Source organism: Platichthys flesus, chromosome 10 (assembly GCF_949316205.1).
Source record: "Platichthys flesus chromosome 10, fPlaFle2.1, whole genome shotgun sequence".
NCBI lineage: Eukaryota > Metazoa > Chordata > Actinopteri > Pleuronectiformes > Pleuronectidae > Platichthys > Platichthys flesus.
Window position 1 is genome coordinate 17,762,587 of NC_084954.1, and position 27,130 is coordinate 17,789,716.

At 40.4% G+C, this 27,130-nt stretch overlaps 1 protein-coding gene across 2 annotated transcripts; it reads right to left on the reverse strand.

The window, feature by feature from the left end:
* Positions 1–870: 870 nt before the first annotated feature.
* mocs1 (molybdenum cofactor synthesis 1) lies at positions 871–13,277 on the reverse strand. Of its 2 annotated transcripts, none has more exons than XM_062396662.1 (11): positions 13,023–13,277; positions 11,488–11,599; positions 10,049–10,216; positions 8,962–9,126; positions 6,520–6,581; positions 4,913–5,024; positions 4,390–4,502; positions 4,126–4,236; positions 3,916–4,036; positions 3,777–3,824; positions 871–3,419 (listed from the first exon to the last, which is right to left on the reverse strand). In XM_062396662.1, exons 1-11 carry the CDS (start codon positions 13,218–13,220, stop codon positions 2,350–2,352), a joined length of 2,280 nt encoding a protein of 759 aa, XP_062252646.1. In that variant the 5' UTR covers positions 13,221–13,277; the 3' UTR covers positions 871–2,349. The 2 variants fall into 2 exon arrangements, with proteins under 2 accessions (XP_062252646.1, XP_062252647.1); XM_062396663.1 differs by having other exon boundaries at positions 3,286–3,419; positions 3,762–3,824.
* Positions 13,278–27,130: the final 13,853 nt, after the last annotated feature.

Below are 27,130 nucleotides of genomic sequence, written 5' to 3' on the forward strand. Positions count from 1 at the left end.
AGACTTTGAGACATTGTGGAAGCAAAATGTGTTTGATAAATTGATCATATGATCTAACAATAGGTTTTTAATACATGCTAATGTTAAAGGACCTCACATATAATGAAGAATAGACTAAAGCTCAAGCCTCCGGTGAGATAATACGTGTGTGATGTTGCATACTTTAATATCCAATAACCTTAAGTCTATTCTTCAATATATATGAGGTCCTCTTACATTAGCATTTATACAAACTAAAGCTGTTTAAATATATGGTAATGTCAAAGGATCTCTAATAAAGAATAGTCCAAAGATTATTGGATTTTAAAGTATTCACGTCTGTCCTGAGCTGAGGCTTGAGTATCGAGACTGGTGCATTTCTTTACCTACATGTCTAACTTACTGTATTTACTCCAGATGATATTTAATCATACCTATAGTCAGTTAAGAAGTTGATAGTTCAGAGAATGACAAACTGTTATATTACATGTGTATGGAAGAGATGGTTGGATAAACCTCCACCATGGACAACAGAGATTAACAGCATGAGAAATGACTTAATATGTATAAAAAGGGCAATGGTGATATAATCCCAGGAAAGTGAGAACAAGCAGAAACCGATATTTTAAATAAAGAATCACCAGAAAGGACAACAGGACACCGCTGTCTTTCTCCTCCAGCCTGGGAACTTCACCTATAGTGGCAAATAGTCTGTGATTCAGGAGGTGAAGGATTAACTGTCTGCTAGTCTTAAGATTTTTTAGCTGAAAGATTTCATGATGTCCTTTGTGGAGTCACACAACTCTCATCTTCTAAGCTAAGACATCATATAGTAAACAGTAGAATGCTTGATGTTAGAAAATGGTGCATAGATGCTCTACAAGCCTCCAGTGACTCACAGTTTGTATTTAATTCTTTCAAACAGAACGGTGCATTTCAGTGAACTGGAAGCAATAAAGCTATAATACAAAAATGGCAATACTGAGTTCTTCAAAGACAATTCGTTAGAGCTGCTGCTCTAGAGTTTGTAACAGTGAAATACGCTGCATCAGGGTTTTCATTCATGCTCATATAATAATATTATATATATTAAGCCGATATCAAACAACAAATAATATTAATTACACTCTTTTAGGCAGTGTAATTGGTCATTTTAGTCATTAACATTTTACATCAGAGGTAAAATGAAAAACAGAAATAGAATGAAAGTCAATTAAATGCTCAAGTTGAGACAATTTCTTCACCAATTATGTAATTGACAAATAACTTTGAAGGTTCACGTTAGATACAAATGAATTAAAATCACTAAAACCTTCTGATAATTCCCACAGGTACTGAGAGGAAGACATAGGTTTGACACAAACCTGAGAAAAACAGCCAGGACACAGAAACACACACTTCTCTGCTCTCGTCACTCTGTTGCTACTTCATTCTGTCTAGACCTTCATAAGTTATTCAATCAACTTTAACATTCATGTCATTTGCTCTTCATTGAAAACCTCCCGAGGCTTTTTAAAAGGAATACTAGGCTGCCCTCTAGAGGTAAAGAGAAACATTGCAGCCCTAAATCTATTCCAAACCTTCCCCTTGTTGATCGTACTGTTTATGTGTTCAAATAAATAAACAATCTCTTGTATGTGATTATTTGCTTAACACTGTTAGATACATGATAACATGTAATGCTGTTTGAATAACATGATTCATTTAGTGTAAGAGAAGCATAGACTGTATATAAAGGTGGACAACGTCACAGCCAAAGCATCTTGATCGCCCTCTAGTGGCTGGCTGCACTTTGTCATAAACCATGCCTCCTCCATGTCAGTTGATGGGGCATGAACCAAACTAAAGTTAAAGTAAAGTTCTTATTTTAATCGATGTTTGCTCAAGTGCAAACTTTTTTTGCTTAATTTGTTTTAAATTAGTTTTTTGATGGCATGATAACAGGGCAACATCATGACTGACTGGTAGTCAGCTGGTACTGACCCGAGTTGGATTGGTCGAGTTCGGTTATCTTACCTTGCTACTGTCCTGATTGGTGCTGCCCAGACTATGGCTACAAATATGCAACATGGCGTTGGTATCTGGGATATTTTAAGTTAATTTCTGGATATTGGGAAGATGTGGTGATGCGTTGTCCATCTTTAGATATGGTCCATCGAGATAAGTGCGGTTTGAGTAACTAAACAGGTCAAATATCACTGGTTATAAAGTGAGCTACAGGCAGAGTTTAGCAGATGCAGGCAAAAACACTTAATGTGGCATTTCTTTGAGATTATAACCTCTTTTAAATCATTTTCATGGCATTCATTTGATTTAGTAGAAAAATATTAAGATCCAAGTGAAAATTCAAACAGTCAGTTTTGAAGCTTCTCAGTTTTCCTGCGTCAGATTCACTGTTGGAGGATGTGGTCCTGGATGTCGATGAAAGTCCCTCTTCCCGCCCGTCTTACTGACCAGTTTCACATCCGTGATGATGATGTCATGGCTCACTGCCTTGCACATGTCATAGACGGTCAGCGCTGCCACTGACACAGCCGTCAAAGCCTCCATCTCGACCCCTGTCCTGCCCGTGGTGCTACACGTTGCTGTTATGACCGCGGCGTGCTGCAGCTCCTCCAGGTCAAAGGTGACAGAGGTGTGGTCTAAAGGGAGCGGGTGGCAGAGCGGGATGAGGGCCGAGGTCTGCTTGGAAGCCATGATGCCGGCCAACTGCGCCACTGACAAGGCGTCACCCTTTGCCAGCTGGTTATCTCGAAGTAGCTGGAAGGCAGTGGGACCCAAGACGACAGTGGCACGTGCTGTGGCTGTCCGACGAGTGGGAAGTTTCCCCCCGACATTCACCATGGTGGCTCGGCCCTGGGCGTCTGTGTGTGTCAGCTGGACCTCAGTGGTGCCATTCAGGTGAGTGTTGTTTTGATCACTCACGGATTGTCTGAGTTTGGCGCTGGCGTCTTGGCTGGAGTTGTGGTTGAGGCACAGTCGAACACTGCGATGGTTAAGATATATTTTGGGATTTATCAATGTGCAAAAAATCGATATTCCTGTGATCCTGTGTACGTGGCTCCTAAAAGCTTTAGGACCCCTGGCTTGTGCGTACCTGAGACAGTCTTCATTAATGTGGCCTGTGACATTTGTGCGTGTGGTGCGGAGGGGCGGTGCTACACTGTGGAGGTCGTCCGTTACATTAGGTTTTTCTTTCTCCCTCCACAAATGGGTTCCCCCACTCGTTAAGCTTCTAGAGCAGCCAACGATTACTGCTGGTGTTGAAGCGATGTGATCTGAAAGGCACAGAAACTTGTCTCTACTCAGGACTCTGCTGCTTGAAAGACCTGCGTGAGGAGCGGTTGTTCGAGAGGGGAATGTGTCTTTTGCGAGCCGGGGACCAATGGAGGAAGCCCTCTGACTCTCATGTGAGTTTGTCAGAGAAGCTGTCAAAGACTCTGTTGGCAAAAGAACATCAGTCACTGAAACTGCTCAACAAATCAAAACACTCAACATATTGTTAGCCTACAAAATCATATTTCTTTTCGCATCTGTTGCATGTTTAAAGGGTCATCAATTTTTAAATATTCATATTTGTATATTTAAGTTAAGTAAACTTTAAACTGTTAACTGTTTAATTGTCAACTTCCAATTTACCCTAGTAATCAAAAAGCAGTTCTTATAAATCGTCGTGTTCTGGCGCGGTTTAGGTATCACTGCTGTTTTAAACGTATCATCTTAACACTGGTATTGAAGTGAGCAGTGAGAGAACAGAGTGAGTGTGTGACATTTGTACGTACAGCCATGTCACCCACCAATGAGGATCATAGGCCTGTTCTTCATCTGGGAGATACTCATCATGCCTAAAAGGAAAAACAGGGAGAGATCACTTCACACTCTCCAGTAATCACAACCCACTATCGATGTGTATGAATGAACTTCACACAAATCTACCTGCGTGCTGTTTCTTCTTCCTGCCCACTGCTGCTCCGATGATTTGCAGTAGCTCTTCATCTGGTGCTCCGGAACGCAGGATGTCTCTGAGAGACACCTCAGAGTTGCCAAACAAGCACACCTTAGAGAAGACAAACAGCGAGGAGTGAGACCCTTAAATAGAAAAACCAACCTTTCTATCAGCTCATTGGAGAAGCACTGTAGCTGTACCTTGAGGTTCCCGTCTGCAGTGATGCGCAGGCGGTTGCAGGAGCCACAGAAATGTTCGGACATGGAGGTGATGAAGCCCACCTGACCTTTGAAGCCTTGCACTTTAAATATCTGAGACAAGACACAGAAATGTGGTCAACAATTATTATTGTGTTCGCTGATAAAATACCAGAATCTCAAAGGAAATATTTCTAACATCTTGTGGAATTCATGCCGTGATGAACTGAATTCCTACTAATCTGCAATACAGTTGTATTGACTGACCTTGGCTGTGTCTGTGGGTACAGTTTGAACCATTTCCAGTTGGGGCCACTGCTGCTTAATGCGGTCCAGCATCTCCTGGTAACTCACCATCTTCTTAAAGTTCCACTTGTTGCCTGCAGAGAGGGGACGAACCAGTGGGGGTCAGTGTAGCATGCGGCATGGCACAAGCTGTGGTATCTTACACTAACTCTACAACCAGCACCAAAGTCACTTCTGCATGAGCAGCACGTTAATAATGTCAATACAAGCACAAATAAAGAAAAACTATTAAAAACATACACAATAAGAACAAACTAGCAAAAATTCAAGCTATGCTGAGTCACCAGAAACAAACCAGAAGAGAACACTGTGAACAAATCTGTTGTAGCATCTATGGGCACTGTAGGCAGAATTATTCTTGCAAAATTCCCATATTTAAATCACCTTGAATGTCAAAGTAGTAAATCATGTTCGGCCTGGTAATAGAAGCCTATATACGAATTCTGACCTGTAGAGTAAAACAGAGACTGAAGTGAGCACCCACCATCGAAGGGCATGTACTCGATGAAGCGAACCTCCACAGGCTTCTTCTCTGTCAGCGCCACGAAATCTAGTAGCTCGTCCTCATTGAAGCCTCGCATGATCACAACGTTGACCTGCAGGGGGCAGCACACAACAATAAGCCACATATCACTCAGCTGCTCAGACACAGCTCAGAAACCTGTTGTTTCTCAGCAGCAAGGATAAGTCCCACAGTGGTGAGATACTTTAGCACCCGCACAGCTCTAATTACTTAATGGAAATGAAAGTATCAATTAGTTCAAACGACAAGACATTGCCAAAATAAGCCCGACAGATTAACGATGTCCCTCATATCTCATTCAGACATTTTTTTTTTGCACAATAAAAATAAAATAAAATAAGACATGTGGTTTAATTCTGCAACGAGCCCACAATTTGGATCTCGTACATATATTAATCTCACATATTTTTAAATAAATGCTTTTATCATAGTTTGGGAAAGTTCAGAGACGTGATGCTATCTGCTAGAAAGAAGATGTCTCACTCTGCTGGACTAACCAGGTTTACTTTAGGCCAGCCTTTCACTTATGACAGAATTAACATGAATAACCTCATTCCTGGTATAAAAATAAAAACTGCTCGCTAAATGTTTCCTCCACTGATTTATAGTCAGTGAGGGATTTTCAAAGGCTGATGCTTATGCAGATGATGTTTAGATGTAAATTTGTTCCTTAGTGTGTTTGTCATAACATATCTTCAATGCACAGTTTAATGTTGTCGAGATATTAGTTGTGTTATATAGTAAATCAGGAAGCAGCCAAGTAACTCTATGGTTTGAGGGCAAAGTGTTGGATGAAATGTTACATCAGCACTATTTTCTACCACACACTGCTACCACAGCAGTTTTCAATCAAGAGGAAGTAACAGTCAATGTTTTCCTTAAGACAAATTGTACAAATCTATAATCCGGATTATAAAGAGCATCACTGTTGCTTCTGACAATAATCATTGGGTAAGGGTAATTTGTTCACGTTGTGAAAATGATGGGGAAAAAAATCATTAAAAACAGCATTAAGAAAAAAGAGGACAGATCGTCATGGTCTCCCCTCCCTGGGTCCCTGGAACTCTTAGCAACTCATCACACAAATCATCTGATACCAACTAATACTGAGGCTGCGGTTGGAAAGTCAGATAATCTCCTTTCCCGACCACTATTTGTTGACCCCTATGGAATACGTCACAAGGTAAAGGAAAGATTTGGGGGAGAAGCCGTAAGGAATTAGGAAAGGAGAACAACATACCGGAAAAAAAAATTGTAAGCCCAGCTTCCTGTTTTCTCCCTGTCTCCTATTTATCACTCTGTGATCTCCCTGGCTTCATCCACAACAACGTAAAGCACGACGACCGTGCTAGAGCCTTCCTATAACCATTCACCATATAACCACTCTGAGAAATCTTCTCATTAAACTTTTATTCACAGAGTACTGTTTCTGAGTTGTGTGCTTGGCTCCACTTACTGCTCTATTCTTAACACAAATACAGATTTAAAACAAGTCAAATCATTTGCAAAAGTTAATAATGTGGGGAGGGTTAAAAGTAAACAGGTGCAAGCAAAGACGAATGACATACCTTGACAGGGTTGTAGCCCATTTCAATGGCCTTATCAATGCCCTCCATCACCTTGTGGAACCCTGAGGGAAAAAAATGTTATTAGCTGAGAAAAGAAATCAACACTTTGCATCCAATATTTCAGCATAGTTTGGCATCTTCAAATTTTGAGCTATCATTTCAAATGAAGGATGGACATGGTGTGTGATTAATTGGGATCTTTTAGGTAAAAGTGTGTTTCAGAAGGAGCAGCATACTGTAGCAAGTGGTTTGCACTGTCACCTCTCAGCATGGGCCTCTTGGTTAGAACTAACTAGACCCCAACTAATTGGTAACTGCTAGAGAAAAGAGAAACGTCTGCAAGAGAAAACGTCTGCTATTATGTCGGAATATGCTGGTGAGTTTATGAAACACAAGCAACAACAAGTTTAGAGGTCAGTGCAAAAAGCCCCCTTCTGCTCAAATGCTCTGAACTGTACGTCAGAGGAGCCAAGAACTAAAGTTTGTACCTCTGTGAGCACATCTTTGCAAAACAGACACTTACAGGTCCTAGGACTGAGCCTTGTGGAACACCTTTCTCTAGTTTCACAAAAAACCCTGGATAAAATTACATATAATTATGCAACTTTTGAGCGCTGATTTTTCACTGCCTTTATGCAAAGGAGTAACTCAACAATCCAAACCATGGGAAACATAACAAATAAGACGAAAAAGTATTCTTGACAGCTAAATATTAAAGATCATGACTTGACATTGGCTTTGGTATCACTTCAGAGTCACGATCAATAAAGGGCTGAGGAGGACCTGTATAAGTCGTTGCCAACAGCTAGAAAATGTGTATTAAAAGCAACAAATGTTTTTACGATGTTACAACCCCGAGGTCATGTGAGATGTCCTGTGCATAGGTGTATGTACTTTGATCTGCCGTGTGGATCTCTCTCCCTGCGGTGGTGCTTGTGTGTGATGTGTGGCAGGGGTGATTGGCTCAATGAGTGTATGATTGACTGGAGTATGTGGGTTCGTCTCCAGCGAGCTGATTGGATCCAGCCTCCCAGCCCGCATGTTAAAAGGACGGCTTTCCCCAGCTCCTGCGAGCCAGACTTGTAACTTGTGAAATGTGTAAAGACCTTGCCCTTGGGTTCTCCCGTTTTTCTTGATTATGAGTTAGGTTGTAACTTGTCATTTTGTTTCTTTCAATTGAGTAGGTAAGTTTAAGCTGTTGGCCCAGCCTGATTAGGGAGACTCATTCATCATGTTGCAACTGGGTTTTCTTCTGGACTGGGTTGTAACAATGATCTCATAATAAGGATTGAGAAAAGGAACTGAAATGAAAGACTCCTCACTGCATTCAGAAATATTGAAGGATTTGAATAATAATAATTTGCTTTAGCCTTCCATCTTGTGGCTGGGCATTTGTTTCTAGACAAATTCTAATTCAGATGTTAGAGAAAAGGACCGGCTCAGAAAGCTGCTTCTTTTTACCAATGTTGCCACTACTTCTCTCTCCAGCATTTCCCTAATCTCTGCCAGTCCATCTGTGTCTATCCCCTATAAGCCAACCCCCCAGCGCTCTCACCTGCTGTTAACTCCATAATTTAGGATTGCTTGATTAATCGAAATTTAATCGTGATTACGATTATGGGGTCAAACGATCTCCAAACTACTATAATCGAGTTGAAACGATTATTTGGCATTTTTTTCGAAAGAGAGGCGCATGCGAAATTCAGTCCTTCCCCCAAAGCATTCAGCGACCCAGCTGACTGGCGCTCACTCTCAAGCAGCTGTAAAGTGAAGGAGGCGAGTTTTGTGTGTGGTGACCGGTGGTGAAAAAAACAGCGCGAGTGGAGGGCAGCAGCGGCCGGGCCACGCACCGCTATTCTCAAGCACGCTTCCCCCTGGCTGTTCAGACCGGACCCGCATTTCTCCGCGCCGGTCAGTCGGTAATAGAGTGTTAGGGTTGCCATCATTAAAGGTTTGAATAACCGGGCACCGATATCCTGGTTGTGACCGGATGTGATTAAAAAAATAAAGCATAGACTTCAGAATAAGGGCACATATTAATAATCTTTAAATAATCGTGATTTTGACGTTGTCCAAATTAATCGTGATTATGATTTTTTCCATAAATCGAGCAGCCCTAGCATAAGTGTTCAGAGCTAACAGGCTCCTTCTGTAACTTAATGGAACCACAACTGTATCCACATATATACAGTATTCGTTTAGTTAAACAGCATATTAAGGATTAGAGAATCAGGAGAGTAAGATGATGATATTACATCATATACTAGAGGTAAAGCTGGAATGTGTTGAAGAAACTGCAGACTGAATCAAATTAAATATTGACAGCTACACTGACCTTCTGTACTTTATCTCTTTGCCCTGTTTTTTGTGCCATTACATTTCCAAACTTAACCGTTTCTAATGTCTTTCAGCAGATATTATGGATCAAATAGTTTTCTCTACCTTTCCGCCTGACGATAAACTCAAATTTGACGGGGACCAGTGAATCCAGGCTGACGTTAATAAGGTCAAGGCCGGCATCTTTCAGCTTGGGCAGAAGTTTGGCCAGGTTCATGCCGTTGGTTGTTACCGCTACGGTTCTCAGGCCCTTCAGCTTCTTCAGTTCTGCTGTAGAGGGAAACATGGGAACGAGAAAGAGGAACAGGAGAGTGAGTATGAGACCCAAAGAGAGCAAACTGTGGTGGAGCATGAGAACTAAGTAAAGAATTGCTCAGGGAAGTTCTCCAGGTCAAATTTAACCTAATCCCAATACAGATCTTAATTAAGTTGAGAAGAATGCGTTAATAAATTGATAATAATTGAACCATACATCAGAGGCCTGATGGTGTGTTTAGACCAAACACAAAGCCTGCTAAGATTGAATATAAAGTAAATTCAAAGATGTGAATAGATGCGTCACTTGCTTGATTCCAAACATTTAGCCAATTTCATGGATGATCTCAAGATTCTCCGCATGACTCCTAATTTTTTTTTTCCAGGAAACAACTGTGGTAGATGTACTATTGAGATACTGGTTCCACTTAATCAAAATGATCCACTCCACTAAACTTAATGGGGGTTATGTGAGGCCAGGCACATGATGGGTCATAATTGCTAAACTCTACGAGGACATGCTCCTCTTTCTACAAACACATTAGCTACCGGTCACACTGCTTTGTTTTGGCTGAGACTGAACCAATTCATCGCTTAATTAGCCTGTTACAGTAGAATTAAGTGACAATGGTCATTCTGTGAATCACATAGCTAAGCTGTGAAAACTAATTTTCTCCTGCATCGTGTCTCTACACAAAGACTTGCATTGACAAATCATTCTCCTCTCTTGTTCTCTCCTCACGTCACAAAAACTTGAATCTGGTCAATAGGCTAAAAATGATATTGAATCTTCAGTCTTAAACCCAATGCTGAATCTTTCCTCTGAAAAGACTGTCACTACATCTGCTTTAACTGTATTATGAAAAGTGTCAAGCACAATCATTTGAAGAATCAGTGGGGGATAGAATCCCCTTTTCAACCAAAAATGGTTTCTTACAAATGATTTCCACAATATCGGGTCTAATGAGGGGCTCCCCTCCGGTGAGGCGGATTTTGTCCACACCCTCCTGGACAAAGAGGCGAGCCAGGGTCAGGACCTCCGAGGTGGACAGCAGCTGGTTCCTTGGTGTAAGCTTCACCCCGTCCTCTGGCATACAGTACTGACCTGATAAGAGAAGGAGGAGTAAAATATTAAAAAAAACTTCTAAAGACTTTAACCCATAATATTCAGTCCATTCAACCAAGTATATTATCTCACTTGTTGTTTTGATGATGGTGTTTTTTAGAGCACTGACTAACATCTTTCTGTTCCCATCATTTTCCTACTCATCAAACAACTCTTTAGAAAATCTTCTACTTCCCCTCCTCTCTCTTACCTGGCCTACTACTTCATCCTGTGGCTCCACATACAAAAGCCATATAAGAAGTCACCTGACCTGGCACACTCCTTACTGAACAAAGAGACCTGGCTGGCCACATGGTGGATGCCTCATCCTTTCAGGTTTGAACTGTGTACATGACAGCTCTGAGTTTGCCATCTTTTTTAGATGGTCCCATAGTGAGCAGATTTGATTTGTATTTATGATAGTTGTGCTGATGTAATTGTGAAGTCTTTTTACATTTGCAGTAGATTTGAGGTGGATTAACATGATTTGCAGGTAACATGAGGAAAATATTAAACCAGAGATCTAAATTTTAATACATCCTACTCTTATTAAAGAGACTCTTATTATTATCTAAGTTAATTTTTTTAATAAGAGTAAAACTTAATATAGATAGAGATATAAAAACTATAAAGTCAATAAAAGATAAACATATGTAATGGTGACATGGTTTATGAGTGCAGGTCGTATGGACTGGGGGAGGAAAGACAACCTCAGTCTGTCTGTTAAGCAGGACTGAGACAGCACTCTGCCACTGTATGTACTCCTCTGCCCAGTCAGTGTGCTTTGAGGGGGGGGGGGGGGGGGGGGTCTGGCTGCCACTCACGTCGGTGCCATCTTGATAGGATTCGATTTTTAACACTATTTTGCGGCAAGCCATTACATACAAGTTAAACCAGTTTTTGATGAAACTGATCTGCCTTTATTGCTAGAAACAATACAAAATTGCATTCCATTTATAATGCAGGGAAATCATTTCAAATAACATGCCTTGAGCAAAACTTTGGCTTTAAGAAAAGAGACATGGCTTTTTGATAAAACTATAACGCCACTTCCCCTCTTCCTCTGTCTTCTTCTTTGTAACAGACTCCCAATAGCCTGGTCAACAGATATCCGTCTACTGAAGCATTTTAGAATTGGACAACTGACACTGACACTGGTCTTCCCATGAGAATTAGATGAGGTGTTGTAGCAGCTGTAGATGCATTCGTCACTAAATAACCAAAATGTTTAATGACATCTGTAATACATCTCAGCAAGTACATGTACTCACAGCGCAGGTTGCATTTCTCTGTCAGGGAGATCCGTAGGTAACTGTGCCTCCGGCCAAAGTTGTCGGTCAAGAACGCTGAGAAGGGAAGTAAACTGTCGTCTCTCAGTCTCTTCTGGAGATGAAGAAAACAGGGAAGATATAAGCTGATCTGTCACAGAAACCCGCTGGAAATGAGGGTACAATAGCACCACTGTGTCTTGCAGTGTTTTCGGTTTTCTTTCGTCAACCACAAGAACTTCTACTGTTGACACACTAGTATGTTTATTTTCTCCTAATCGGTGTTTTGTCTGGGAATATTTGTGCTCAGTCTGTGAGTGATTTCCCTGCATAGTACGTAACAGCAGTTCTGTATTGTGTGTGTGTGAGTGTGTGTGTTATAACATGGAACAGGTGACAATCCTGATTTTGTGACCTTAGAATAAAAGCATCCACACATTAAAAGGCTTGAGAGGATATGTCACACTGTGAGTTGATCCAGACCTTTGACATGCTACAGTGGGCTGCTGTTGTGTCAGACGCACAAAGGCCAGCATGGGACTCGGCAGCAGGTTAGATATTTAACTTGAGTGCATTCCTCTTGTTTCATTCTTAGTTTCTTATGTGGGAAGCTAGTAACACTTTAACTGTTTTAATTGTTTATACTTCATTTCTATCAGTATTTATTTGTTGCATTTCTAAACTTGTAATGCTGGTTTTATATATTTTATTTTCTTAAATTTGAATTATTGATCTTTATCAAGTATTGATTAGTAACTATATCTGAATGTTTATCAACTTTTCAATTAATTTTTTTAATCCTGTGTTTGGCCAATGGAGCTCTGCTGGTTTTTCCCAGATCAGGACATTTACCTATTAAGATGAGACAAACAGGCTTTTATGAATGTTTGACATATATGCGTTTATCTTTTTGAGTGTGACCTCATTTTACTTTTCTCTTTCTGTTATGAACTGGTTATTCAATTACAGATATTCTTGGAATTGTCTCCTTTTCTCTCTCTGTTAAGCACCATTAAACTCTGGAGGAGCTATACGAAGAATATTATATCACCTCACCCTAAAATACAATTGCTGCTATTTATGTCTCCATATATATATTTTAGTTTGAAAATAAAATACTTTTTAACCGAGATCACATAGATACAGTCTAATAGGATATACCGTATAAGAACTGCTCTAAGATTACAATATTAACCTATAGTTTCGTGGCTGTGAAACAATGCACATCTAGTTGCAGACATGAGTTCCGGGCATGTGCTGGTGTTTTGATGGATATCCAGTTGACCAGAGGATGTTCTGCACATGTGAGTGGAGCTGGTGCTTTCTCCCCATACAGTATATACAGGCTCGACTTCTGACCTTTAACGGTGGTGCGAGTGAGGACTGTGTCGCAATCATAGATATATATATATATCTATGGTTGCAATCGCTATTGCTGGTTTACCGAGATGCGCCCGTGTTGGCCTGTGAACCACCCGAGCCCCAACGTCAGCTCGCGTGTCACAGCCCCATGTTCAGAACCAATCCTGCGTGTTTACCTGTCTCTGGCTGCTCTTCACAGTTGGAACGAAGTTGGCGGCAGCGGGTTCACGCGACTCCCCAAGTTCAACTTCGGTCTCCTGGTGCGAGTATGGCCGCCGCGCGCCGCTGCTCACGAGCCGTGGGTAGAGTTTCCTCAGAGGAGAAGAGTTGTGCCTGTGTAATAAGCGACAGAAGACGCTGCTGGGAGCCGCCATGCTGCTGACTGGCTGTAATGTCCACTGCAGCTCTGCAGGCTTCTTCAGACACCTCAGTAAGCAGCGGAGCAGCACGCTGTCAGGGGCGTGCGCACGTCAGCCAATAGAGCCAGTGTACGTAAGTGCTGCTGCATGCTGGGTAGTGTAGTCTGGAGGCAAAACGCAGCTTCGGCTCCCCACAAGCGGTTCGTTAAGATTTATTTATGCACAGTCTATTGTTTTTCACCTGTATGTGACTCAAACAAATAAATAATAATTACAGACCAAACTTTGAAAGGGCTCAGACATCTTAGAATGCTTAATATGTAAGAACAATAATGAAGATTATTCAAATACATCAAGTAAAACGACATGGCCTATAATAACAATACAGAGGCTCAGACTGTTTTATATTATTATTTAGTATTCATTTACCCTTTTTGGACCAATAGCCAGCTGAAATATGACACCCATCAACAGTCGCATAGAACAATGACTTTTCAGTTTGCGTTTATCATGACAAAGCCTGGGGCTGCTGAGGCCTTCACTCTTTTCTAATGCCCTTGTGACAGTTGACCCCCTGACCATCCATATCCTGTATACAACTCTCTGTTATCATGTGACAGATGTTCTTTAGGTCACAGCATCGCGACACTTGAGGCAGGTTAATTCTTTATAAACGTGACGACTGTAAGAAACAAGTAAAATCTCCCAAAATGATTGTAATTTAACTTTTGAGTTGAGATTATGGTGACATATCTTTTCCAATTACAAGAATGCTACATATGTTTATAATACCACACACACCACGTTGCCATTCACACAAATCTCTATCTGTAATCTCCCACAAGGGCATTTTTAAAAGAATATATTCATCATTTGCAATAAATGTTAGATTTTTGTATGCAGTAAATCAATTACATTTAGGTACAGTAATAAAAGGCCCTAGAGAAATACAGGGAACTATTAATCTACTGTTGCTGATGGTCACACAGAAGACGTATGACTCATGTGCTTTTTTACACAACCTATCATTCACCTTGTCTAATTTCAACAGCACAAAACAAGTGGTGAAATGATCCTGACATCATGTGAATGAAATGTCAAGCTTAAGTCACGTGTTTCAACTGAACCATCTCCATGACAACCGAGATGTGGCTGAAAGCAGAGGAAAATCTGCAATGAACCTAGATTCCATTTTTGTCAAACCTCAAAGCTTGTGATCACTGTGAAGTGGTTTGAAATGCTCTCACAACGTCCATGCAGTGCTCTGAGACAAATGGAACAAACACATGTTCACGTGATTGATTTTGGCCATGTTTGAAAACCTTTTTGACAAACAGTAACCAACTAAAACAAGGGAGTTATGATTGAGTAGAGGAAGCCGCTTCATGAAGTGATCCATCAAAAATATAAAGCAAAGCGAGTGAAAAAGAGCATTCCCTTACAAACGCTGCTTCTCAGATATCTAAAAAAATACTGTGGTTCATATTTGATTGATTGGAAAGCCTGTGATGCAAGTTGTATTGTCCTTGGTCATGTTGCTGTCAAACGCTTAAATTGCCACACTAATTAGAATGTTGTCAACTTTGCAATGTGCAGCTATATCAGGATGCTAAATTAAAAAAATACGACATAAATTTTGATTTGGTGTTCTATATCAAAGGGACATCTGTAATTTGATTGAGCCCTGTCAGTGCAGGTCACGTGTTCATGCACACTGTCAAAATAATCTTTAGCCAGTATGCCGATTTCATCATAAATGACATGTTTCCCTTTGTAATATTTGTTTTGTCCTATTCAAACTAGTTTAAACAAACAAAAAATGTAACAGATGCAAAACGGCCTTATCTTGATGTGCGTAATTTATCCATTAGAGGGCAGTACAATCTTGACATTCTGTGGGGAGTTGAGATTTGTATTTTGTAGTCATTCTTTCTTAAATCTCTGCATAACCAACCTAGCTCATGTATGAAATGACATCAAATCTCAAACTGTTTGCTGTGTAGAGTCTACATTAAGTAGAGGTGGGGTGAATGGTTGTAAAGTGCAAATATGCTGCTTCAGTAATCACCTTTGTGTTCATTCTATTCTCTTGTCCACCTGCAGCCCAGTCCATGTAGAAAAAAAAAGAAGCAATAATTTCCCCCAAAGCTATAAATAGGACCTACGTGTCAGAGGGGCTGTGTTTTCTGATGAGGGCAGTGTGTTCTCATCAACACAACTCTGTGACTGAAAAGCTGTTTATCTGTCGTGTGTGTGTTGCAGACACTCTTCTGAGTTCAACCCTGCCAGTACAGACCTGTTTCTACATGATGTCATTTTTTATAAACCAACTTTATTTACAGATGTGCCTCAGTGTGGAAAATGGTGTCTTCAAGCCCTTAAAACCTGAAAGGAGTATTGTAGAAAAACTACATAGCCCCTTATGTCTTGAAATGTGTGATCTTTTTTTCTCATGTGCATGAGGCGATAACTTGTGTACGTACGCTAAAAATATGTTGGAATCATTTTCTGCCTAACGAAAAATGTGCCATTTGGTGCCTCTATTTCCTATAATTTACTCCACATCTTTTAGAAATATGATATTTATCAAAGTGTAAAAGTTGAATATCACATAAGCATTTGAATCCTATTTTGAGACTTTATTATGATAGAAACAAGGAAGTTCAGCTTTTTTTCATAGACGTCAGATTAAATGGAAATAAACTCCACAGGGATCATTGCAGATTTCGATGAATCTTTCCTGCTCACCAACACGAGGCCAAAGCACAGTGACCACATAAGAAAACTCAACTATGGTTTATCATGACCAGAGGAAACTGAAGTTAGCCTTTAATCTCCGTAGTGTATAGGTGCACAGGTTATTGATTATACAGGTTATTCACTTGATAAATAAGGAGCAGGTGTTGTGTCCATGTTGCGCTGCACAGCACAGTCACAAATCCCTCTCTTATCACCTATTCCTTTTTCTGTTCCCTCTCTCCTCCATAGAACCTGAAATGCATCCAGCTCCCCCGACTGCTTCAGCTTGCCAAGAAAATCACAGCTAAGAATCCTGTGAAATTCACTCTGAGTTTACATTGCTTTCCCGTTATTCATTTAATTCATCCATTTGGCATGACCTTTCACGTCTCTTAACCTCCCTGAAACTTACTATTGTCCTTTTGTCTCTTGTCCTGGGAGTGGTCAGCCATGTGACAGTAGCGCTGGAGACAGCTGATGTTGATCTTATCTGCTCATGCTGAGCGTCACCCTGTCTCAGCAATCACAGTTAAGATGCAGCTTTTACGCGTCAAATTTATAATTTAAGACTGCAGCCATATGTTCTCTTACTGTCATCAGGTAAAAGACTGCAGCTGAATATCTGAGGCTGGAGAGAAATTTATTCGTGTATAAATGACAAATTATGATACACACTGAGCATGTGTGTTGAGTTACATTATGTTACACAATAAGAGGAAAGAAGCCAAACACCACATTTATCCCTGAGAAATACAACAATACTCTTAAGATCCATTTATTAAGATTAAGATCCATTTATTCATCCCAAACACATGCACAGACATGCAAAGGCACACTGATGCAGGTAGGGAAATTTAATCTCTGCTTTTTACCCATCTGGTGCAGGACACACAGAGCAGTGAGCGACCATGTACGGCGCTCGGGGATCAGATGTTGAGGGAGTAAGGTGCCTTGCTCAGGGGCACTAGACAGGGTAGGGAGACTCTTGGATTTTTGGACAGATCAATCCAGGTTTGTCTTTTGTTGTCTCTCCGTGGAGTCGAAACAGAGACAACCCCCCCCCCTCCAACTACTTTAATAGAGATACCGCAAATGACGAAGGGTCTTAAGACTGTATGGGGTCCGGATCCAATTAATACGACATACCAGTTGGTTTAATAAGCTTTAATTGGAGAGTATAATAGGAAGAAAGACCTTGGAGAGGCAGTAAGACCTGAAAGAAGGCAATAGTACACTGAGAAATACCCCACCCAACTAGGTTCAATAGAGTTATTGTAGAGGACAAAGAAACCCAAGAACAAGAAACCTGAGTATGTGGTCTGGATCCAATAAATACGCCACGGTAGTTGGTTTGCAAACTTTAATTGGAGGTATAATAAGAAGCAATAATGCTGAGAGGAAGACCCCTGCCAACTAGGCTTAGCAGAGTTATTGTAAAGGGGAAAAAAAACAAGTATACGTAACCTGAGTAGAAGAAATATGAAAACGCCAGTTGGTTTAATTATCTTTAATTGGAGAGTCTAATTACTTACCTCTACACCGCCGGGAAATTCAGGAGGGGGAGGAACTAAATGGGATATAAAGGCACGATGCTCAATCAGGTCTGATAAAGACACAATGCCCGAACGGTGATAGAGCAGGACTCAATCTCGACCAGAGACCACAAACAATGTGGAGACTTAATTCAATTCAACATACTTGTCCATGCCTGAAGAAGATACATGTATTTCAAAACATCGCGACAGGCTTCCAGATTAACATCAAAACTGACCTATGACGGAACCGCCCTCGGACGATTGGAGAGAATAAGCGTGAAAAAATGCTTTGTTACTGTTTATTTAGCTGTATTTTCAGAGTTCAATAATACATTTCCATATTTCTGTAATTTCTGAATTTTATAACTGTATCATTTAACATCTCGTCCCGTGTTTTATGATTCTATCATCAGCTTAGGAGCACCACCTGAGGTCCTTGGATGGCCCGAGCATTACAGCGGTCCTGTTAAGTCAGGCTCTGGATACTATTGTGCTAACCTAACTCTAACCCATTTTGCCTCAATTATAAGTGAGTATGTAAAGTGCCTACAAGTGGGACATTTCTAGGCATTTTGCCTCAATGATAAGTGCCTAGATGTGTCCGGCTAATTCTGATTGGTCGGGACATTTCTAGGCATTTTTGCTGTATCGTTAAGTGCCTACAAGTGTCCCAAGTATTGTTCATCCCTAACCACAAGTGTGGGACAATTGAAAGGCATTTTTCTATAATGATAAGTTCCTATAGGTGTCCCAAGTATCGCAGATCCCTACCCACAAGAGTGGGACATTTCTAGGCATTTTTCCTCAATGATAAGTGTGTCTGGCTCGTTCTGATTGGTCACAACATTTCTAGGCATTTTGCTATGATAAATTCCTAGAAGTGTCCCAAGTATTGCACTTTGGTAACCACTAGTGTGGGACATTTCTAGGCATTTTGCTTTAATGTAAAGTGCCTACAAGTGTGCCACGTATTGTACTTCCCTAACACTAAGAGTAATTTCTTGTCTTTGTTTAACCATTCGTGTTTCACCTGTATTCAGTTATCTCTGCAGCCTCCCTTGTGTATATAGTCTCTCTGCTTACGTTATTCTGTGTCAGTTCGTCTGCTCAATTCTGGCTCTATTCTGTGTGTAATTGTTTCCTTGCGATGTTCCAGTGTTTCTGTGTTTCTGACCTTGTTTCAGGCTTTTTCCTGTGTTGATTGGCCGATTGGTGGAGAGAAGTACAGAGAGTCAACAACCTCCACAACATCAGCCTGAGAATAATTATCTACTGACCATACTAAATATCCAATGAGGACATGTACAAGAATATGGTTCTTTTCTCTATCTTTATTCAAGGGCGCGTTCAATTTGACAGCAGAACTTATTGATTTCACATTCAGATTTTATGATGCCCTCAAAACCATGCATTCACAATCAAATATCCCATGTTGGTGCTTAGATTTGCTCTGCTTGTATTAAAACTACACAGTTACACCCAGCTTCAGTTCATGCTCACGTTGATTGTAGTTCTCCTCTGCCCTTCTTTTATAATTGGGCAACACGTCTATCATCAACAAGATTGATGCTATTCTGTATCTTCTTTGCGCTTGAATTTCTTGGGAACAGAACCAACAAAGAAAGTAAGCAGCTAGAAAGCACAAGTAAATTTGACTTACACACCCTCACAAGCAGGAACAAAGTTATTACCAGACATATGTGCCACAGGGGTTAATAAGTAAGTACATCTATAAACCCCCATTTGAGTGTTAGATTGATGTAATTTGTTCACTGGCCATGGCAGAAGGCAGTTAAGGTGAGGTGGAATTTTTGAAGGATTTAACTCAATGCAAATATGGCAACTGTCCCTCAAGATATGTGTTAAAGCCCTCAGATGTCTGACACATGGATGGTGTTTCTGTGGCTGTGTGAAGTGTGGGGAGGCTACATTAACACAAATGAAAACGCTTCAACCTGAGGTGGAATTGAGTTGCACATTTCTCCCTCTTCTGATGTTCACACACACTAATCCTGAAACGCACTTTGACTCTTAGCTTAATTTCTCCTCTGCTGTTGTTTAGCCGCCAACGAGTACCCACAGTTCCCTGCAGAACCATGCAAACAGGCAGGAGCATTGGGTAGTATGCAGGCCTGTCAGTCGCTGTGAATGGTTGGAACGACAGTGGTAATTACCCCATCATGACACAGCAATTAAACAGAGGTATTTAAGTCGCCGCCCGCCGTTTGTGAGAGAAATTCCTCAAATCATAGGCTCACTCCCACTCTGGTCCAGCAGTCTCCTCTGACTCTCTGTGAGGGGGCGTGATTTACTATTGACATGGAAGGAACATGAATTTGCATATGGCGAACACACAGTGTCACGCAGAACAGAAGATCTCTGGAGTTTCTTCTTCTGTGTAATTAAGAGACTAAATATATTCATCTCCTCCTTTGATTCAAAACTTGAACCATATCGCGCATTATTAATATCTTGTGTTGCCTTTTGTTATGGATGTACCCACGTTTTGAGTTATTATATAGGACAAGAAATGAGAGAGAAGACCTGAGAGATTTCCAGAAGAACACATGGTGTTTAAAAACAACGCATAAACATCACTTTACACACACACCATTATCTAATAAATGGTATATTATATTAGAGTTGGTTTAACTAGAAAATCAAAAACAGCCATCTGGAGTCAACAAGCAAAAGTGACCAATTATCATAAAACTAAATCTCTCTGATATATCCTTAATAGAGTGCATACCTCCGGCAACAGTCCCTTTGGATTCAATTGCCTACTTGTAGATATTTTTATCAAGATCCATGCATTCTTCCTTGGGAAATCAGTGCCAATGTAGTTTTTTGAGTAATCTTGTTGGCAAAACGAGTAACGAACCGAGAGGCTTGAAAACATAGGATCCTCAGCAGGTAGCTTTATAAGTGAGTTTATTACAGATAAATCATGGATTTGTTCTGTGGAAGCACTTCACTGAAAATTAGCCATGACATTTATAAGATTTACAGATCAGGTTGATTCAAATCATTCCTACCCTCATATAGACACTCGGTAAGTAGGTGGTGCAGGTCCTTGAGGCTACTTAGACGTTAGTCACCAGGATGTGTCATGCAGTTTGGGGTACATGGAGCCTTCACATTTTGTATGTATCCATGCTGGTGCTGGTTGTCCATTTGTCCATTCATCTATCAATACCATTCCTGTGAAAGCAAACTCTCAGGAATACACTCAAGGATGAACTAATTATAATTTGTCGGTCAAAGGTTATGTTTGAGTGAAATCCTTCACTGTGACTTCACAAGATAGGTGTTTTGGCTACAACTCTGGAATTTGCATTCTAATTCTGACAAAGTATCACACCAAGATCTATCTATGAAGAAGTGATGAAATGTTGTATCCTAAGGGTCAACGGTCACCTTCACTGCGATATAACAAAAACAAAAAACACTTTTCTCACCACGATTTAACACCACAACTCAGCAGCAGAAGACCATATTTCTTGCAATTTGTCAGGTTGGCGGAGGCGGAGGTTTGGGCGTCCTCCTGTTCCCCTGCTGAGTGAATCTTCACAGCTTTGTAGTGTTAATAGATTTATCCCATTTCTCAGTTACGGAGAGTTAGTTGTTTAATGGTGCAAATTTTGAATAACAATGCAGACTGATAATATTGCTGTTCTTTCAGACAGTTTAAAAGAAAATAGCTCTTTAACTAACTCTGTCAGGGTGAACCAGTTTGATCCAGGGTATTGGGGCCTCTTTGTCTTTAGTTCAAATGCTCAGATGGCACAAAGAAATCCATTGATATCTCATTCTTTCTTTGCACTAACCTTAGGTGACACTGGATATATGTGGCCGATTTACGTAGAGACATAATTCTCGTGAAAATCCTGGAAATTATTAAAATATTTGATGTAAGATCAGTGGAACTTAGCGTGTAAATGATTTAGTTGTGCAAAAGTGAAGCATAGGTTAACTTCATGCAAAATTACTGGCATCTGTAGAAACAACTGAGAAACAAAATATGCATTTACTCGACAGGAAATCTGCAGAAAAAAAAGACCCTGTGATTCATCACCACAGTCTCTCTGGCTGATTTTTTACCTTACATGCCCACGTAAGTGTCTTAAATTACTGTGTGTGGTGTTGTCTTTAAAACTGGAAGCAACAACAGTGGGCCTTTACCACTTGCCGGTAACACCAGGCAAAAAGAGTCATTTAAATCCTCATTTTGAAGGGGCCGCCGTTCCATCTGTTTGTATTAACCACATATGAAAGAGACACTTAGGACAACCTTCTTAATCTGTACATGCCAAGGTCACTGGGACGGCACATTATCTTCTAAAATATGCCATGAGAGACTACAGCTGTAATCATGTGTGCAGTTACATGATATGACACGAATGACTGTTTAGAGATGTGCTGCTGCAGAATATCTAGAAGGTGACTTTCATGTTTATGCATCTCAGTTAGGTCTCGGGAAAGATGGCTCTCACAGATAAAAACATGGATGGTTCCTGCACTAGATTGGAAACCACTCCCATTCAATATATATCATACTCCTCCACATACTCTCCCCTGCTAGGAGAGGCTGTAATGTTAACATCATACCATTCAGATCATAATTACAAGCAGCTGAATGAGAAAAAAAACACTCACATCTGACTCCTACTTGCAATTCCAAGTAAAACTATGCTTTTGTATAGCGGCAGTTCAAGGGCTGGTCAGGAGCAAGTGCCTCATCTCAAACCCGCTCTTTGGGTTTCAGCACAAGAAGTCAGTTCCACTCTGCTTACATCAGTTGCTGGGTACAGGATTATAGTGAACAACAAAACCCATGACACCAACCAAAACATTCTGACCACCATTTAAAAAAATAAATACAGCTTGTCATTTGTAGTCTCCGAAGAAGATTGAAGATTTTTTATTCAAAATGTCAAAGCAAAACAGCAGCGGCTCATGGACACTGTCCACTGTGTCCTGTCGCCAGCTGAAGTGCAGACCTAACTAGAAAGGAGCTTCATGAACAAAGTCTGTGTTCGAGCACATACAATAAGGAACGTTTGAGTATATGGAGTTTTAGGTACAGTGACACACTGACGTGGTTCCAATCTTCGATGCGATTGGCTATAGTTGTGAATTGATGATGAATAAGCCTCTGGGGGCAACAGACAATATTCTGAGTGCTTCTGGTGTAAACAATAGATATTTCGACCAAGACTCCATATTCTATTCACTGTACACTATACACTGTTTGCTGTACTGTACAATCCAAATAGTATCTTTGCTAACACAAGTCAAATGTTTCTCCACACAAACAGTGATACTTTTTGGAGATGTCTTACTTCTGCATATTCAGATGCAGAATCTGTTTATAGAGATTATGGTGCCTCTAGCCTGTAGAAAAGCAAACTGGTTCTCAAAATGTTTGTAAGTTTCACCAACTTTCGAGACAGACAATAGGTTCACCTTGGTCGAAAAAAGGCATCAGGGCCATCGTGTCTTGGTACTGAAGCTGAATCTAGCAGCTTGCCATTGTGTCTGTTGATCATCTGCCCTTCTTTTCTTTACATTGGGCATTGTCTACTGGCAAAATGAATCCTACATGGTGGATTTTCATAGCTTGGATAAACAGAACCATTACAAACACTAACAATATTCAATATCCACCATAGCAGGTTCTCTGACATCCATCATCGCTGAGGAACAAAACACTGTCCTTTGTTGCCTTCAAGCTTTTAGCCGAGGGACTAGGGGACCCTCCAGCACACGTGCTGCATCTCTGGAGTTAACCCTCAAGCTGTTATCAATCCTCTTGCAGAGTGAATGTTGGCCCCAAGAGACTGCTCAGAAAACGCTGGGTTAGGGTCAGATGTTGAGGAACTAGAGGACAACAGCTTAAAAATAACTTTGAACTTCGGATAATAGGAAGCACCTCTGTGGTTTGGGACAAGGGATTTTCCCAGTGATTCAGCGCTGCACATACACATTGATTATAGCCATTGATTCTATAATCACAGTGTACTGATTCCCAGGCAGTGGGGAGGTTAATGTTATCAAGCCAATGAAGTGTTAAACATTGAGATTGACCTCCATGTCAGAGGAGATATGTTCCTTTAAAATGATCTAATTGTCAACAGGAAACCAACACCTTCTTTTCTTACTTTCATTCTTTGTTCTTTTGTATTCTTATGCTGCTGTATTGGTAATAACAGTTGTAATTTTGTGATTGATGTATAGACTGAAAGACTGACTCTAGACCTAGTCCTCTTTATCCCTTGAAAGACGTAAGTTATCCACAATCAGCATCCATGTGAGCCTGTCCTCATGGGCTATGTGTCGGGTCTCTCCCTGTCTGACCCCTCTCTTTCATGGCCTTCAGGTCTGCAGTTCTGGTCCATTCTGAACACATGCCCAAGCAATTGTATGTGCCAGCATCTGATCTCTAGCACCACACTCTCTTCTTGTGAAGTTCTTCATTTGAGATTGTTTCAGGTAAGAAGATGCAGCATGTCTTCCTGAGGCATCCATCTTGTAAGGTGTGGATCTTGTTCATGTGTGGATCTTGTTCTCGCCAGCATTTCTGAACCATGAAGGAGACCATGTTTCCAATATTGATGTTGTAGAGTTTGACTTTTGTTCTCAGGCTGTACTGACTTTGTCTTCCAGATTGTCTGGAGTCTTGCAAAGGCTCTGCAAGCTTTCCCAAGCCTTGCTCTAATGTCATTGTGCTACATTATTTTTACTGACGAGGCTGCCAGACTAGGTGAAATACTAAACATATAGTCAAGTAGGTCCCCGCTGCTTTGATGGGTTTATAGATTGAAAGGCTGTAACTAAAATTGCGTTTGAGACTCATATCTTCTTGGGTGGTTTGGCATTGCAAGACTTTAACCGTTAAAAATAACACAAGTTGCAGTTCTGCTGTGTGATTTAATAACAGTCTCTGTGCTCTCAGTGAGGATGCAAGCAGATTAAAGTTGCTTTCAGACATGCACTGAACTCCTTACTCCCTCTGTATTTTCACCTGGAAGAGGTGTGAACAGAAATGTCAGAGAGATGCTCCACAGTCTGTGTGGACTTTCTCTACCTGGCCTCCTACTATGAAATCAGTAGAAATCCAGGAGAATCCGATGTGTAAACACACCGGGGATTAACCGCGAATGAGTGGGGGGGTAGATGATACTTCTAATAGACGCAAAAAAGAGAAATGCTAAAAAACCTCCTGCTGTCCTGTGCATGTGTTAAAGGGAAACTCTGGGTAAACTCCATAGTAAATTTTCTGAATTTTAACCCTAAGGTCATGTCTGAAAACGCCTTTTAAGGTTGCAGAGTAAAATTCTGTGTGAACTGATGACTGCTCTGTAACAATCCGACAACCCAACGCTTTCAATGTATTGCAGCGTTAAAATTAATCAAAATCACTGGGACTTTGTTAAAAGAAATGTATTTGAAGATAAAGAAACAACTTACAAATAAGCATATCAATTCTTTTAAGTTATAGTAGTATAAAGAAAGAATTTGTGAGACAACTCTCAAATGCTGATTTCCTCAACAGCTCTTTTTGAACTGCTGAGCCTTAACAATTTGAAAGTCTCACATTATCATAGACAGTGTTGCCACAGTTACTTTACAGATTACTTGATTTTAAAAGTATCTTAGTCACTTTACAGATTACTTGATTTTAAAAGTAACTAAGTTAGATTACAAGTTCAGCAGCAGTACATTCAGCAGCTGCCGACAACGGTTCACGGTGGACATATGATCATAATCCTGCGACGAGTTCTCTCTTCGTCTTGAAGGAGGAGAAAGTGTTGGGTGAAGAGGGTATATGTGCCCGAGTTCAACAATGAATGAGGAGGACCAGCCTGAATTATTCATGTGCTGACTACCTTTTCATTAATGTCTGAGAGCCAGAAAGTGCTTCACCTCTGCAATAAAGTTAATAATAGCTCCATTAAAGAAGTTAAAGAACGGGACCAAGAACGTCTGCGGCTCGGGGTAATATTTGCCATGATCAACCTTAGGATACTGCAAATGATCATCTTTGTGTATGTGGTTATTCAGGTGTCTGCTCTTTTAAGGCCATTCTGATCGATGAAGTGGAAAACGTTTCATCACTGAATACCCTAGCAGAACTTTTTACCATCTCCTCTTCTCCTTGCCATTTATCTAGATTGAATCTATTATTTTAAATACATCACATACAGAATAACAGTTCCACAGGGTTCAAAGCTGTCTGTCCCTGCTGTCTCCCCACAGTCAACCCTCATTATAAAAGTAACAATTAAAATGTGTTGTCTATTACGAGACATTTTCTCGAAAATTCAAATTGCAATTAATGTTGCACGACGTTTTTCAATAATCTTAGCGCACTTTAAAACGGATAAATATGCTAATCTGCAACATTAAAACAATAGATAACTGGTTTAATTTTGTGGTTGATCGGTGCAAGGTGTAAAACGGCTGATGAGTTTTGAGCTTTCTGGCAGGGTTAGAGAGATGCAGTGTCAACATTACTGTGAAATCTGCTGGATCCTGAGATATGGCTATTCATACATCCACTCCATTTTTGGGAAATCCTCTGCAACTTTGTCAGAAACATGTGAATTGCACATGTGAATACTATATATGTACGTTTTCCAGAGATTTTCAGTAATCAACCAGTCATCTTGACAAGCTCTGTTCTAGGTATTCCTATGGTCTAAGTGAGACAATGGGTTGAAGGTAGGATATGTAATAAATATGAGGAAATTAAAATATAATAATATGATAAGAATATATCATTACAGGTGGTTATAGTTATTACATGGTTACTGAGAAGTAATGATAACATTATTACATGCAAACTTAAGTAGTGATGTAAGTGCCAAGGATTCCGGAGATGGGGTTGTTTGGTTCCCCTTTTCTTCTTTGGGATTGCTATATGATTATAATTTGTTTTATTCTGTATATTTTGTGTTTTGTGTACACCACAGTAATGTTGGAAAGAGAATTTGTTGTATCTCTATCCTTCCTGGTCAGTTTTACATTTAAATGAGTGTTAGTACCACAGTTATGAACCTGTGGCCCAAACTACACCATGGACATCAATTCTATTCCCGGTCTTCCCTCCAGGAGTGACTGCCTGCCTGCAGAAGCTCTGCAGCCAGTGACATTTTAAAGAGCAAATAGGAAGAAATGAATGTGAAAAAGAAGCGAGCTCAACCTTATGATTGAGTTCCCATCCATGATAAAAAGCGAGGAGCCCAGAATAGAGTTATGAACACATTATCCTCAGTTGGGCTTTCTCAAGTTTCTCGGCGTCAAGGGAACAAATTTTTTACGGGATGATTAACATTATTATTTTATTCATTGAACTATGTTTGATCAAATGAAAAAGGTGGTGATTGCTCATCAGAGGATTATTAGTAAAATAAATTGCCATAATGTGCAAACCAGTTATTGTGTTTTAATTTACTTCTGGTGTCTAATGTTATAATGTGTGTAAGTTTTGAGATTGTTTTTCCTCAACCCAATCATTCTGAAGTTGACTGAAATGTTGTATGTTGTATTAAATGTTGTATGTTTGCCCTGCCCCTGGATATGAAGTGTTCCCTCCAAACGGAGCCACAAGGGAGAGGGCTAGGAAACGTTTCCCTAGGAGTTGGGATG

What these genes read in the sequence shown, in the direction of transcription:
- mocs1 (XM_062396662.1), bottom strand. Translation starts at nt 13,220, where the DNA reads ATGGCGGCTCCCAGCAGCGTCTTCTGTCGCTTATTACACAGGCACAAC. An exon ending in TGGGCTACAACCCTGTCAAG is followed by an intron (nt 5,025 to 6,519) that starts GTATGTCATTCG and finishes TGCCCCCTGCAG; the next exon opens with GTCAACGTTGTGATCATGCG. An exon ending in TACCCACAGACACAGCCAAG is followed by an intron (nt 4,237 to 4,389) that starts GTCAGTCAATAC and finishes GTCTTGTCTCAG; the next exon opens with ATATTTAAAGTGCAAGGCTT.